General features: G+C 41.0%; 1 protein-coding gene across 3 annotated transcripts in view; it reads right to left on the minus strand.

Moving 5' to 3' along the window:
• Nucleotides 1–16,785, minus strand: part of LOC126253672 (protein SDA1 homolog) — a 208,504-nt gene that overhangs the window by 101,340 nt on the left and 90,379 nt on the right. For all 3 annotated transcript variants that reach the window (XM_049955205.1, XM_049955196.1, XM_049955211.1), the window contains exons 7-8: nt 15,841–15,933; nt 15,688–15,762 (exon numbers count right to left, since the gene is read on the minus strand). In XM_049955205.1, coding sequence (XP_049811162.1) covers nt 15,688–15,762; nt 15,841–15,933 — 168 coding nt within the window. The remainder of the gene's footprint in view (nt 1–15,687; nt 15,763–15,840; nt 15,934–16,785) is intronic.

A 16,785-nucleotide genomic window follows, 5' to 3' on the forward strand; every position in this document is an offset into this window, starting at 1 on the left:
GCCAACGCATACAGATCTATATTTGCAGGCCACAAGCTGCCATCATCCAGCACAATGCGGTAGTGCATTACGTATTCCAGTTCATAGAGTGCGTGTGGTATCTGACTCTGAAAGCCTGCCGAGTGAGATGCAACATTTGAAGACAGTCTTCCGTCAAAACGGTTATTCTGAGAGACAGATACATAATGCGTTCAGGCCCAAACGAGTTCAATCTATGGAGCAGAATGAAGATATGAAGACACCCACCACCTTGGCCTTCTTGCCATACTTTGGTGCCATGTCGTCAAGAATCGGAAGAGTCCTCGAAAGATATGACATCAAGAGTGTTTTCCAACCATCTGCAAAACTGAGGAACCTGTTAGGTTCGGTTAAGGATGATCTCGGTCTGAGGAAACGTGGTGTGCACAAGATTCCTTGTCAGTGTGGGGCGGCATATATAGGTCAGACATGTCACACAGTACAAGGACGTTGAAATGAACATCAGCGTCATACACGCCTACGCCAACCGGAGAAGTTGTCAATTGCAGAACACTGTCTGAACACAGGACATCACATGATTTATGAAAAGACGGAAGTTTTATCCCCAGCATCCTCTTTCTGGGATTGTGTCATTAAGGAAGCAATACATATCTGTACAGCTGATAACCTTATCAACAGGGATGCGGGATTTCAATTGAGTACAGCCTGGAACCCTGCATTGGCTGCTGTTAAATCACGACGAGAAAGCAGAGAGCTTTCGATAATAGACCCGTCATAACTTTGGCAGCATGTTAGTAAACACAGCGTCAGCACATGAACAGAACGGCCGCTCTGCGTTTCTCGGCAGAGGGCGTTTGAGTCTGGCACCATCTATCTGCAAATTTTTGCGCATGCGTGGTTTCCGCGCCTGCGCAATCTTCACGCGCGAGCTGTATATACAGCGGCATCAACATGCGGATCTTGTCAGTCGTACCTAGCCACCAGCGAGGTTCAACCACCTGATGATGTCGGACAGTTGCTCCAAGGAAATATTGTGGGATCTGCACAACGTCATCTGGCGGCACACCCGTGAAGACTATTTACAACATATCCGCCGGGAAAGCCTGAAGAGTCACATCTTACGCAAAGATTGAAACGGGTTTAGGGAGACGAGGAATCAGAAGCTTTTAACAACATTAAATCACCATTGGTAAATGCACCTAATTTGAAACATCAGTGTATGGATAAGCCATTTAAATTTAGTTCTGATGCTTCAGAATATGGAGCGGCTTGTGAGCTATTCCAAGGTGAATGGGATCCTACTACAGGAGAACATAATACACTAAAGCTTACCAGTACAGCTTTGACCAAACATGAATTGAATAATACAACAACAGAGAAAGAGTTATTAGCTTCAGTCTGGAGCATACCAAGTTTCAAACTTTGTATGGGGATCCAAAATAGTGGTGTATACTATCATCAAGCTGTAGGATTTCTCATGGAAACTCGTTTATTACAAGGCAGACTGTTACAGTAGGTATTATTCTTACAAGAGTACCATATCGAAATAAATTACATAAATGATTCACAAAATGTGCTTCCTGGTGCCCTATCACATCTTCCATTGGAAATGGATGATATGGTAACAACGGTAGGTTCTTGAGTTACTTGAAATATAATTTTTTTAAAATTAACAATATTATGAAAAGGAAAGTTGCTAATCACCATATAGAGGAGATGCTGAGTCACATATAGGCACAACAAAAAGACTCTGACAATTAAAGCTTTCGGCCGTTGGCCTTCATCAACAATAGATGACAGAGACGTACACACATGCACACTCACACAAACGCAACTCGCACACACAAGTGCAGTCTCAGGCAAATGAAACCACACTGTGAGCAGCAGCACCAGTGCGTGATGGGAGTGGTGAAGGTTGAGATCAGGAGGGTTACGGGAATGCAGGATGTATTGCAAGGAAAGTTACCACCTGCGCAATTCAGAAAAGGTGGTGTCGGTGGGAAGGATCCATCTGGCACACGCTGTGAAGCAGTCATTGAAATGAAAGATATCATGTTTGGCAGTGAGTTCAGCAACAGGGTGGTCCACTTGCTTCTTGGCTACAGTTTGTCGGTGGACATTCATGTGGATCGACAGCTTGTTGGTCATCATGCCTACATACAATGCAGCACAGTGGTTGCAGCTTAGCTTGTAGATTACATGACTGGTTTCACAGGTAGCCATGCCTTTGATGGGATAGATGATGTTAGTGACCAGACTGGAGTAGGTGGTAGTGGGAGGATGTATGGGACAGGTCTTGCATCAAGGTCTATTACAGGGATGTGAGCCATGAGGTAAGGGGTTGGGTGCAGGGGTTGTGTAAGGATGGTCTAGTGTATTGCGTAGGTTCAGTGAATGGTGGAATACCACTGTGGGTGGGGCTGGAAGGACAGTAGGCACGAAATTTAACCCTCCCGGCCTCAACGTTCATTAGTCACTGTCCTCAACCATCCAGCCACTTCCCTGTTCCCATTCCAGCACTACACAGCCGTCATTCCACCATCACATCCAGTCTTTTTATTTCTCCCCTTTTCTGCTACTTCTCCCCTCCCCTCCACCTCTCCCCTGCCCCAGCCTCCTCCTTACCCCCACCCAGACGCAACTCTCATCATGCACTGATGCTGCACCTCACAGCGCGGTTTCATTTGCCTTAGACTGCAGTCGTGTGTGTGTGTGTGTGTGTGTGTGTGTGTGTGTGTGTGTGTGTGTGTTTGCGTGAGTGTGTGATCAAGTGTGTGTATGTTTGTCTGTCGTCTACTGCTGACGAAGGCCAACTGCCGAAACCTTTAATTGTGTGAGTCTTTTTGTTGTGCCTATCTGTGACTCAGCATCTCCGCTATATGGTGAGTAACAACTTTCCTTTTCATATTACTGTTACATTCCACCCTGGATTTTCCATTGTTTGTTTTTTTAACATTAAGTTACACAAACAAAGGTACAGAATTTAGCTTTCCACATAAAGAAGGATATGGCTAAAGATCTACATTTTAAAGATGAGTGGTTGGTGACTGAAAATGTTTAATCATGGACAATAAAACATCAGAATGGATTATTATAAAGATGTGTTATTCTGGAAAACGAAGAGAATAAAGTTCAAATTGAAACTATGTATACCTGTCACAGTAGAATTAGACCTCATTACATTTATTCACAAGAGTTATGGACACTTTGGAGTATGGAAGTGCATAAAGCATCTGGTAAAATTTTATTATTTTAGGGACTTAAGTAGAAAAGTATCAACAATAATAAGAACCTGTGAAGCATGCCAAAAAATGAAGGCAGAAAACTGAGCTATAGTACGTAAGTTAAATCCTATAATATCTAAGGTAATTCAGGACCTTTCTGCAGCAGAATTTTTTGGTCAACTTCCAGCAGACAGGGATGCAGAAACATATATATTTGTGCTAGTATAGTGCTAGTCCAAATATGTTAAGCTTTACCCTATCAAACATGGAAATACTTAAAAAGTAATACCTCATAGATATGCGAAAACCACACAGGTTACTATGGTCCACAATTTATCAGTCAGGCATTTAAAGAATTTTTAGCATGGGAACAGGTACAACATATAGCTGCTTCTAAATATTGCCCACAATGTAATAATCCCTGTGAACAAATAATGAAGGAGATTTCATATCTTTGTAGGGCATATTGTTCCACAAAACATAGATCTTGTGAACAGTTTGTAGCTGAATTTCTGGTACTGATAAATGAATTACCGCACATGATAACAGGATTATTACCTGTAGAGGTAATAATAAACCTTTCGTAGAACTGTTGTTAAAAATGATTAGCTGGTCTAAGGGGAAGAATTAATGTGCAACAATGTCTGCAGTGACTGAACAACACCACCGAGGTGCTGGAATTCATTGTTGATTTAGTTTTAATACATGATCATCACTTAAAACCTAATATTAAAAGAGAGATAAGTAATTTTTTTCCTAAATAGGTGGGACCATACTGAGTCAATAGCATGCCACATCCTAAAGCACTATTTTTAGAAGAGCCAGAACACGATAAAGAAATGGGATCATATAATGAAGAAATGGTGAAACGATTTCAGCATTTAGAATAAGTATATAGAATAATCAAGATAAAAGTAATCACCAAGAAGTTTTCTCGGTGGTACACAAAGGAAAACAAATGACACGGTATCGAGGACCTGAAGATTAATGAGCATATACATGTATAGTGGTAACCAGGAGGATCAAAAGGACATCAGAAAAAGATGTTAGCCTGGCCACGGCTCTGGGGAGAGGAATGCAGTACCATTGTCTTCATTTCCTATAAGGCAATAAATGGCAAGCTAACACTGAAGAAGTACATTGATCACAGTCACACAAGATAAAAGAGGGATGTGATGGAAATAGGAAGAAGTATACAAGGAGGTGGCCTGAACCTGAACAAAGTAGGCCATGAAGTGATAGGAAGTCAGAAATGTCTGGTAGATAATATATTGGAAGGAAGGTTGGACAGCAGTGAGTCTTGAAAGGATACAGTACTTGAGTACTCATTATTAGGACAATGGAGGGATATCATGCACCTTGTTAAGTTAGGGTATGGAGTTGTGTTGGGTAGGTTACCCCTCCATAGATGGTAACCTATACCAGGATCAGGTGGACCCATAGGAGGGATGGCTCCAACCATATTTTTGTCGACGAGTGAAGGAGGCAGAGGGATACATCACATTGCATTCTGAGTAAATAGGGGAAAGAGTACAATTCCTTGCAAAGATGGAGAAAAGAATAAGTTGGAAAGAAATGAAAGGGCAAATGCCTGAAATAGGGTGAAGTTTCCTCCAGACTAAAATATTGAAAAAGAAAAGGAAAAAATGATTTACGTGACTTACCTCTTCTGAGCTTCAATAGTGGGATACTGTTCTGAGTTTTGATCCTTTTAATAAAGTACTATAAATAGTCTCTAAAGAAGTGCTAAGGCACAAACACACTGCAGAGTTCTAAGAATAAGTAATTAGGTGAAAATTATATATATATTTGTTAGAAATGCAGAGACAAGAAACAATTAGAAAGCATGATACTGTACAATGAAGAACCTGGGTAAAAGACTGGATTCTTGGGTAATAATACAAATTTTAAATATTAGAAGTAATTTAATTAACAATGAATGATGACAAAAGTATAGATCCACATAATTATATTTGAAGGATAAATCTGAATTAATAAAAACAATTAATTATATATTAGACAATAGTATTACATTAAATGTAGAAATCATGTAAGGTGTTGTATTACGTTTGGTATCTTCCATTCAATTCAGTGACTATGTAGTGTAAGATAACATTTAGTCAGGAAATGCCATGGCTCTTCAAGAAATAGATGATATTCACGTGAATACAGAGAGTAAAACTATTACCTTAGGTTAACTGAGCTACAGTGGAGCAGAACACTGACACTAGGCTTTGGTTTGTGCAGAGCCAAGAATATACACAGGAGCTGCATCTTCCATGGGCATGAGTGGTGAATGGAAATCATAATTTGCTGTGGTGGACATAACTATTCTGTGCAGCCACTGACTGGCCCACCAGGGAATAACAAAAGAGCCTGTATTAACAATGAACGCTGTGTACAATGTAATGTATTTGACTTACTCTATTATATACAGACTGGAGAGTAGTAGCCCGGTGTTCTTTGTAAAGTGCATTGCATTAATGGTTAATCTGACAATATATGGTTGAAATGATGGAACTCTGGTTATGAAAGCTTTATGCTATTTGAGCAGAGAAACAAGCTCTTTTCCAGCTAATTCACAAAACCTTCAGTGAAGAGGATCTGAGCACAATAAACATGGTTAACAGCTGGGACTAAATAACAGGACGAGCTCTACAAGATAAATTTATAGGTGACCACAGTATCCAGATTCTACAAAAGTCTTGAGCTATTTTGGGGGGAAATACGTAACTGGTAGGTTCAGCATCTCGCTGCGAGCAATAGAAAATTCACACTGCAAATTAGTTTGTAAATATGGCTATGTCTGAGCATTTATACATTTGTTGTTGTTAAAGATTTTTAATTATTATTAAAATATAATAGAGGGAAACATTCCACGTGGGAAAAATATATCTAAAAACAAAGATGATGTGACTTACCGAACGAAAGTGCTGGCAGGTCGATAGACACACAAACAAACACAAACACACACACAAAATTCAAGCTTTCGCAACAAACTGTTGCCTCATCAGGAAAGAGGGAAGGAGAGGGAAAGACGAGAGGATGTGGGTTTTAAGGGAGAGGGTAAGGAGTCATTCCAATCCCGGGAGCGGAAAGACTTACCTTAGGGGGAAAAAAGGACAGGTATACACTCGCACACACACACATATCCATCCACACATAAACAGACACAAGCAGACATATTTAAAGACCAAGAGTTTTGGCAAAGATGTCTGTCGAGGCAGAAGTGAAGAGGCAAAGATGATGTTGAATGACAGGTGAGGTATGAGTGGCAGCAACTTGAAATTAGCGGAGATTGAGGCATGGTGGGTAACAGGAAGAGAGGATATATTGAAGAGCAAGTTCTCATCTCCGGAGTTCGGATAGGTTGGTGTTGGTGGGAAGTATCCAGATAACCCGGACGGTGTAACACTGTGCCAAGATGTGCTGGCCGTGCACCAAGGCATGTTTAGCCACAGGGTGATCGTCATTACCAACAAACACTGTCTGCCTGTGTCCATTCATGCGAATGGACAGTTTGTTGCTGGTCATTCCCACATAGAATGCATCACAGTGTAGGCAGGTCAGTTGGTAAATCACGTGGGTGCTTTCACATGTGGCTCTGCCTTTGATCGTGTACACCTTCCGCATTACAGGACTGGAGTAGGTGGTGGTGGGAGGGTGCATGGGACAGGTTTTACACCGGGGGCGGTTACAAGGATAGGAGCCAGAGGGTAGGGAAGGTGGTTTGGGGATTTCATAGGGATGAACTAACAGGTTACGAAGGTTAGGTGGACGGCGGAAAGACACTCTTGGTGGAGTGGGGAGGATTTCATGAAGGATGGATCTCATTTCAGGGCAGGATTTGAGGAAGTCGTATCCCTGCTGGAGAGCCACATTCAGAGTCTGGTCCAGTCCCGGAAAGTATCCTGTCACAAGTGGGGCACTTTTGTGGTTCTTCTGTGGGGGATTCTGGGTTCAAGGGGATGAGGAAGTGGCTCTGGTTATTTGCTTCTGTACCAGGTCGGGAGGGTAGTTGCGAGATGCGAAAGCTGTTGTCAGGTTGTTGGTGTAATGGTTCAGGGATTCCGGACTGGAGCAGATTCGTTTGCCAAGAAGACCTAGGCTGTAGGGAAGGGACCGTTTGATGTGGAATGGGTGGCAGCTGTCATAATGGAGGTACTGTTGCTTTTTGGTGGGTTTGATGTAGACGGACGTGTGAAGCTGGCCATTGGACAGGTGGAGGTCAACGTCAAGGAAAGTGGCATGGGATTTGGAGTAGGACCAGGTGAATCTGATGGAACCAAAGGAGTTGAGGTTGGAGAGGAAATTCTGGAGTTCTTCTTCACTGTGAGTCCAGATCATGAAGATGTCATCAATAAATCTGTACCAAACTTTGGTTTGGCAGGCCTGGGTAACCAAGAAGGCTTCCTTTAAGCGACCCATGAATAGGTTGGCGTACGAGGGGGCCATCCTGGTACCCATGGCTGTTCCCTTTAATTGTTGGTATGTCTGGCCTTCAAAAGTGAAGAAGTTGTGGGTCAGGATGAAGCTGGCTAAAGTGATGAGGAAAGAGGTTTTAGGTAGGGTGGCAGGTGATCGGCGTGAAAGGAAATGCTCCATTGCAGCGAGGCCCTGGACGTGTGGAATATTTGTGTATAAGGAAGTGGCATCAATAGTTACAAGGATGGTTTCCGGGGGTAACAGATTGGCTAAGGATTCCAGGCGTTCGAGAAAGTGGTTGGTGTCTTTGATGAAGGATGGGAGACTGCATGTAATGGGTTGAAGGTGTTGATCTACGTAGGCAGAGATACGTTCTGTGGGGGCTTGGTAACCAGCTACAATGGGGTGGCTGGGATGACTGGGTTTGTGGATTTTAGGAAGAAGGTAGAAGGTAGGGGTGCGGGGTGTCGGTGGGGTCAGGAGGTTGATGGAGTCAGGTGAAAGGTTTTGCAGGGGGCCTAAGGTTCTGAGGATTCCTTGAAGCTCCGCCTGGACATCGGGAATGGGGTTACCTTGGCAAACTTTGTATGAGGTGTTGTCTGAAAGCTGACGCAGTCCCTCAGCCACATACTCCCGACGATCAAGTACCATGGTCATGGAACCCTTGTCCGCCGGAAGAATGACGATGGATCGGTCAGCCTTCAGATCACGGATAGCCTGGGCTTCAGCAGTGGTGATGTTGGGAGTAGGATTAAGGTTTTTTAAGAAGGATTGAGATGCAAGGCTGGAAGTCAGAAATTCCTGGAAGGCTGACCGATCCATCATCATTCTTCCGGCGGACAAGGGTTCCACGACCATGGTACTTGATCGTCGGGAGTATGTGGCTGAGGGACTGCGTCAGCTTTCAGACACCACCACATACAAAGTTTGCCAAGGTAATCCCATTCCCGATGTCCAGGCGGAGCTTCAAGGAATCCTCAGAACCTTAGGCCCCCTGCAAAACCTTTCACCTGACTCCATCAACCTCCTGACCTCACCGACACCCCGCACCCCTACCTTCTACCTTCTTCCTAAAATCCACAAACCCAATCATCCCGGCCACCCCATTGTAGCTGGTTACCAAGCCCCCACAGAACATATCTCTGCCTACGTAGATCAACACCTTCAACCTATTACATGCAGTCTCCCATCCTTCATCAAAGACACCAACCACTTTCTCGAACGCCTGGAATCCTTACCCAATCTGTTACCCCCGGAAACCATCCTTGTAACCATTGATGCCACTTCCTTATACACAAATATTCCACACATCCAGGGCCCGCTGCAATGGAGCATTTCCTTTCACGCCGATCACCTGCCACCCTACCTAAAACCTCTTTCCTCATCACTTTAGCCAGCTTCATCCTGACCCACAACTTCTTCACTTTTGAAGGCCAGACATACCAACAATTAAAGGGAACAGCCATGGGTACCAGGATGGCCCCCTCGTACGCCAACCTATTCATGGGTCGCTTAGAGGAAGCCTTCTTGGTTACCCAGGCCTGCCAAACCAAAGTTTGGTACAGATTTATTGATGACATCTTCATGATCTGGACTCACAGTGAAGAAGAACTCCAGAATTTCCTCTCCAACCTCAACTCCTTTGGTTCCATCAGATTCACCTGGTCCTACTCCAAATCCCATGCCACTTTCCTTGACGTTGACCTCCACCTGTCCAATGGCCAGCTTCACACGTCCATCCACATCAAACCCACCAAAAAGCAACAGTACCTCCATTATGACAGCTGCCACCCATTCCACATCAAACGGTCCCTTCCCTACAGCCTAGGTCTTCGTGGCAAACGAATCTGCTCCAGTCCGGAATCCCTGAACCATTACACCAACAACCTGACAACAGCTTTCGCATCTCGCAACTACCCTCCCGACCTGGTACAGAAGCAAATAACCAGAGCCACTTCCTCATCCCCTTGAACCCAGAATCCCCCACAGAAGAACCACAAAAGTGCCCCACTTGTGACAGGATACTTTCCGGGACTGGACCAGACTCTGAATGTGGCTCTCCAGCAGGGATACGACTTCCTCAAATCCTGCCCTGAAATGAGATTCATCCTTCATGAAATCCTCCCCACTCCACCAAGAGTGTCTTTCCGCCGTCCACCTAACCTTCGTAACCTGTTAGTTCATCCCTATGAAATCCCCAAACCACCTTCCCTACCCTCTGGCTCCTATCCTTGTAACCGCCCCCAGTGTAAAACCTGTCCCATGCACCCTCCCACCACCACCTACTCCAGTCCTGTAATGCGGAAGGTGTACACGATCAAAGGCAGAGCCACATGTGAAAGCACCCACGTGATTTACCAACTGACCTGCCTACACTGTGATGCATTCTATGTGGGAATGACCAGCAACAAACTGTCCATTCGCATGAATGGACACAGGCAGACAGTGTTTGTTGGTAATGACGATCACCCTGTGGCTAAACATGCCTTGGTGCACGGCCAGCACATCTTGGCACAGTGTTACACCGTCCGGGTTATCTGGATACTTCCCACTAACACCAACCTATCCGAACTCCGGAGATGGGAACTTGCTCTTCAATATATCCTCTCTTCCTGTTACCCACCATGCCTCAATCTCCGCTAATTTCAAGTTGCCGCCACTCATACCTCACCTGTCATTCAACATCATCTTTGCCTCTTCACTTCCGCCTCGACTGACATCTTTGCCCAAACTCTTTGTCTTTAAATATGTCTGCTTGTGTCTGTATATGTGTGGATGGATATGTGTGTGTGTGTGTGTGTGTGTGTGTGTGTGTGTGTGTGTGCGCGCGAGTGTATACCCGTCCTTTTTTCCCCCTAAGGTAAGTCTTTCCGCTCCCGGGATTGGAATGACTCCTTACCCTCTCCCTTAAAACCCACATCCTCTCGTCTTTCCCTCTCCTTCCCTCTTTCCTGATGAGGCAACAGTTTGTTGCGAAAGCTTGAATTTTGTGTGTGTGTTTGTGTTTGTTTGTGTGTCTATCGACCTGCCAGCGCTTTCGTTCGGTAAGTCACATCATCTTTGTTTTTAGATATAATTATTATTAAATATACAGATGTGAGTTCGTAATTCCTATCTGCAACATTTTACAAGTTACAATAAGAGACATTAGTCTACAGAATAGGAGTGTCAAGGAGAAACTTTTTCAGTTTGTTTTCAAATTTTACTTCACTGTCTGTCAGACAATTTATATCACTGAGTAAGTTGTCAAAAACATAAATTTCAGCATTGTGCAAGCCTTTTTGTGCTAAAGACAACCTTAATTTGGAGAAATGAATGTCATTTTCCTTCTGGTATTGTAGTTATGTAAATCATTGTTACTACTGTACTACAGTGGATTACTCACAACAAACTTCAGAAGGGAATAAATATACTATGAAGCTGTGGTCAGAATGCTCAACTCCCTAAAAAGATGTCTACAGGACATTATTCTTACATAAGGTTTTTGAGCCAATGAAGAAGACCTTCTTTCTTAAAAATGAATTACCCCAAAACATTATTCCATATGACATTACAAAATGAAAATACGTAAAATATGTCAACTTAGTGACTTCTCCCTCCCCAAGATTTACAATGACTCTTAGTGCAAATGTTGCGAAACTTCTTTGTTTTATGACTTCCAAAAAGAGCCTTTTCCAAATTCTCATCAACACTGCCGGCAAAAATTTTTGCAGTTTTGATACTATTTATTATTTCTTCGCCATTTGTTACACTTATGATTGGTGTAGTACCCCTAGATGTGCAGAACTGGAGATGATGTGTCATTTTAAAATTGAGGGTGAAACAATTCACGGAAAACTAGTCAATGATACTTTTAAGGGCACTGTTTACCATTTCTTCTAGCTTGTATGTATGCCTGGACTGATTAGAATGCTAGTCTCATCTGCAAAAAGAAATAATTCTGCTTGTTGTAGATTACATGGAAGATCATTTACATATGCGAGGGACAATAGTGTACCTAAGAGTGAGCTTAGGAGAACCTCATATGCGGTTTCTCCTCCGTTGGAACAATGAATTAGTAAGTACAACTTCCTGCATTCTTTTGGTTAGATATGACATTATCATTTGGATGGCCATACTTTCAATCCAATAAAAATTTAAGTTATCTAGGACACACGGTCAAATGGGTCACAGAAAATATAAACCAGTATAATTTTGTTACTTAATGCTTGCAAAATTTGGTGAGTGAACATGTAAATTGCATTCTCAGAGAGCAACCCTTCTGAAATCCAAACTGTGATTGAGTTAGTGATGTATTACACATTTCAAGTAAGACAGGACTCATTATATGGGAACTAATCCTTAGAACTCTACTGAAAAATCCAGATGAGTTTTAACTTTGTAGAGAATGTATAATTTTCTTAATTTCAGAAGCCATTGGTGATACACTCATATAACTGAATTTTATTAGAGTTTCATTTTCAACATAATGCTGTAATTTTTCTCTTGAACTGTTTGTCCCTATACTTTCTACTTTTTTTTATGAAATGATTATTAAATACATCTGCTGGCAGTGACTCCTCATTTATAGCCCTTCCATTCAGTTCACTAGTGTTGTTATCCTGTTCTGTGGCTGGTTGTCCTGTCTCTCGCTTCACTACATTCCAAACACTCTTAATTCTATTGTCAGAGTTACTTATTTCTGCCGTTATGTACCTGTTCCTTGATATTTCAATAACTTTTCTCAGAAATTTTGAGAAGTTTTTATAGTGTGCAACTACTGCCGGATCACTACTTGTTCTTGCTGACACATATATTTCCCATTTTATTTCACAAGATACTTTAATACCTCTACTGATCCATGATTTTTTAAATGGCTGTTTAATATTCTTTCTGATTGGCTGATGCAGAAAGCTATTTTCAAAAAAATCAGCCAATCTATCTTTCCCTTTCCCACTCTAGTGTATGCCATGTCTAGTACATCACCACCACCCAATTTTAGCATCAGGCAATCCACTCGTATGAGATTTCATTTCAGTCAGCACTAGTCAGCTCAACTTAAATCTTCACATGGCTCACAGTAGTGTTAACCCAGGGCTGATCATGGTGGTGCAGGCCATCCACAAAACTCACATTTGTGTGTGTAGTTGCTACTCCAATTTCATCCAGGTCACCCCTAATTCTGTAATTACTGTCTTTTGCCAGGCTGTTCCCCACTCCACCTACTGCAATAACCATATCCTCTTTGACAAAATCTTCATGTACATTCCCTACATCCTCTGTCACTGGGCTAAGGGTAGCACCTGGCTTCATAATATGTATGACCTGGTAACTCCATTCCTGATCTGTCCTGTACGATCTGGCCTGCATCCCTCCCATGGCTGCTACCTAGCAGCAAGACATTTTTCTTCTTACTCTCTTTTGGTACCAACCTAGTTTCTTTGCCAGAAGACTGCTGCATCCTACTGCAACCTACAGCTGGATGAGATAACAAGACAAATTTATTTGCTACCGTAAGCTTAAAATATATATGAAGAAACTGAAGAGCTGTTTCTCTTTTTCCCTTTGCTTGTTATCTTCACACAGTTCCCATCATCTTCCCCCCCCCCCCCCCCCTTCAACCTATATAGTTCAAACTTCACAAGTTCTAAATCAGCCTGAAGGGCACAAATCTTTGCTTCTTGTTCGGCAATTCTCTTCTCGCCATCTTCTTCTTCTTATTATCCTTCTTCTATTTTTCCCCATAGCCTCAAGTCAAGTGGAAGAGCCTCACTGAGTTTCCCACTACTATCACCCAAGTGGAATTCCAACCCACAGTCTACATATACCACTTCCTCTCTTACTATCCTGTGGCAACATCCACAGTTATCATGCATTACAACACAAATTACACACTTAAAATTTAATTAAATCACTTAAACACTTAACACTACAGGAATTTTTGTTATTTACAAGCCACAAAAGTCAGGTCTAGTCGTAAGTGCTTTGGGTGTAAAATATAATGTAAAAAGTTAATTATTTCCACTGACAACAAGAACTCACACTCACTTAACTGCAGCAGTATCTGTTAATTAACTTAGAATATACCTTTTAAGAGAACTATAATGTAGAAAACCAGAACAATTAAATTGAATACTGCACCAAAATGTAAACAAAAATACAACTACAACCCGACTTTACGATCTTTTCATATTTTCTGGAATAATACGTAAAGAAAAGTGATACCTTTAACAGTACGCTTAAATAGTGTCACTAATTTTTGTGTTTAATCAGTAATTTGCACCAAAAACTTGCATGTCAAACTTGGTGCAGGGGCAGTTTTAGTGAATTATATTGTTCATTATGGAGAGGAAGTTGACAGATATACAATTTTTTATGCCTTAACTGTCTCTATCCTGAGCAAATATAGCACTGTTCCCATCATGTGGAACTGTCTTCCTGAGAGTCAGTCTGTAAACAATTTTATATTACTTTCTCCTCCAGTTTCTTCCACTCCTATTGAAACACCACCATATACAGACATTGTTCCTTTCTTTATAATTCATCTCAATTTATTTATCTCAAATGGAATCACACCTAGAGTGACAATACATTCATTATTAACTATCTGTGTTCAAAATTTTTATACAAAGTATCCAAGCTTTTAAAGAAATATTCCAATGCTTGTTCAGTTTTGCTTATATTGTTAGTTATTGTGCCACCTATTACCTTTGTTTCTGCTGGTGTCTTCAGTCCAAAAACTGGCTTGACACTGCTCTCTACAGACAGAGCTGCATGTCCTTGAAAAATATCTCTTTGCTTTCAGTCGTTCATAATACTAACATAGCAGGACAATGCTGACTAATGTTACATGACCGGATCAGTTAATTAGGCAGACAAGTGCCCCCTGCAAATACTGAAAATGTTGCTACTTCTCATCAGGAACTACAGGTTATTCTGACCACTATAGAGATACCACTCCCACAGCAATTGCATCTATGGGATGGCTATCTGTATCAACGAGATACACAAACCACCCTGTCTCGGCAAGGTCCATAGTTTATGGATGGAGTCTACTATCCCTCCCCCATCTACCCTTTTTCTAATTCTCTTCAGAAAGAACGAGAAACTACTGAAAATGTGTGCATGATATAAGGATAAGAAAACAAATTATATGTTAACACAAGAGGTGAGATTTGTTTTCCTATAGGTTCATTAAAGACATACTTTTTTTTGTACCTAAAATTAATCCCATCTTCAGAGACCATTCTAATGGCGTAATTGTTTATTTCGAATAGATTTTTGGTACAAATTCTACCTGAACACCACAAGGCAGGTGAGAGAGGAGTTCAAGCAGGTTTTCCTTTAGTTCTTCTGACGGTGCCTGTAACTGCAGTAATTCAAGGTGGACCAAGGGTCTTTTTAGTAAGATTCAAAGAGATAAGAAAAGACCAAGACAAGAAATAATGAAAGGTTGATAGGTGATGTTAGAAAATACACTGGAACATCAAGGATGCCTATCACTGAAGAAAAAGAAAGCTGCATAGGATCTTTATTCACCTAGATGTTAAACTTCAACAGGGCAAGGTGGTACAATGGTAACAACACTGAACTCATATTCAGGAAGAAAAAATCTTGGTCCAGCAATCCAACAATATGTAAGGCAAATGCTGGCATGGTACTCCTAAAAAATAAGTCAGGTTTCCTTCCTTATCCTTTCCCAATCTGAGCTTGTGCTGCTTCTCTATTGAATGCATTGTTGATGGACATTAAACCCTAATGTACTGTCCTTCCATTTATGGAATATTTATGCTTGTCCTCTATGCAATGCAGCACAAGAAGGGCAGCCTATTTTCTACAATTTCCAACATCTGGGATGTTTCTTCAGGCTTGTGCAGACAATTCTCTTTTATGTAGTGAGAGCCATACTGCTGCCTAATGAACTTATACATTTCACTTTTATTCATGTGGAACAGTATATTTTTCTAGTTTAACAAATTTTTATCTACTGTCTAGGACACTGAATAACTTCTTGCCATTCATTGACACACTGGCAAGTCAAAACTACACATATCTGCCAAACTGAATAACATTTACTTACGTCAGAGTCACTATCATCAGACTTCTCTTCTGCTGGATCGGTTCCAAGAAAAAACTTTAGTGCTGCTACCATAACCTAAAAGATAAAAACAAACTTTACATGCAATCTAATTACAAGAAATAATTCAATACTGACTAGCAAATAAGACATTACCTTCACAAATTTTGAAAAGCACGCCATTGCAATCACATTGACTGTTTTTGCATCATTCCATACATTTTTCTTGTACAGTTCTATCATAATGTCCTTAAACAAAAATATGCAAATTAATAAACTATACACACATACACCATTTAAGCCAACTCAGATTCTCACTTTAGTAACAGATCATTAGTTGTAGCCAACACTTAGCATGCTGCTGAAAACTCAGTATTCTACTAGAGTAAATATTTTGTGTGTGTGTGTGTGTGTGTGTGTGTGTGTGTGTGTGTGTGTGAAAGTCCACAGCTTCAACCGAATTTCTTTCTCAATAGGGCTATTTCAGCTATAATTGCCATTGTCAATGTACGTGCAAATAACACATAGTATTTTATCATGATTTTCTTAAATTGTTTTTATTTACATTTTATGGCTATATAATGTTGTACATGTAGGTATTTATGTCTAGTTACTCTTCACTTCTGTATCACATTAATGAGTACTCACTTATTAAATTGCTGTCTATGATTTTGTGATCTATGTTTGAATTTTAGCAAATTTGTGAAACTTGTTGGTCCTTTTTCACATTAGCGGATTGTCCAACGTATTTTAGTTTATATTTATATTTTAACGAATTTCTGACACCATTTCTTGTTTTACCAATGATGCTGTTTGGTTACAAAGTTGCTTTATATAGTTTATGAATTTAGTTCATTAATCGTTTAATCTTTGCTGCTACTTTTGTCTTTCATTATGAAATATTTTTGTTATGTCTAAATTTGCCCATTATCGCAATTTAATATTTCAATAAAATTTTTTATATATCTTTTATGTTTAGTCTCTTTATTCATCTATTATCTTCTGTGGTTGATTAAATGTGTGCATACATATTTCCATTTCTTCAAGAACATTCATCGCTAGTCCCTTTGGTATTACGTGCAAGATTTTGCACTGCTTGCT

The sequence above is a fragment of the Schistocerca nitens genome, chromosome 1 (assembly GCF_023898315.1).
Source record: "Schistocerca nitens isolate TAMUIC-IGC-003100 chromosome 1, iqSchNite1.1, whole genome shotgun sequence".
Lineage (NCBI taxonomy): Eukaryota > Metazoa > Arthropoda > Insecta > Orthoptera > Acrididae > Schistocerca > Schistocerca nitens.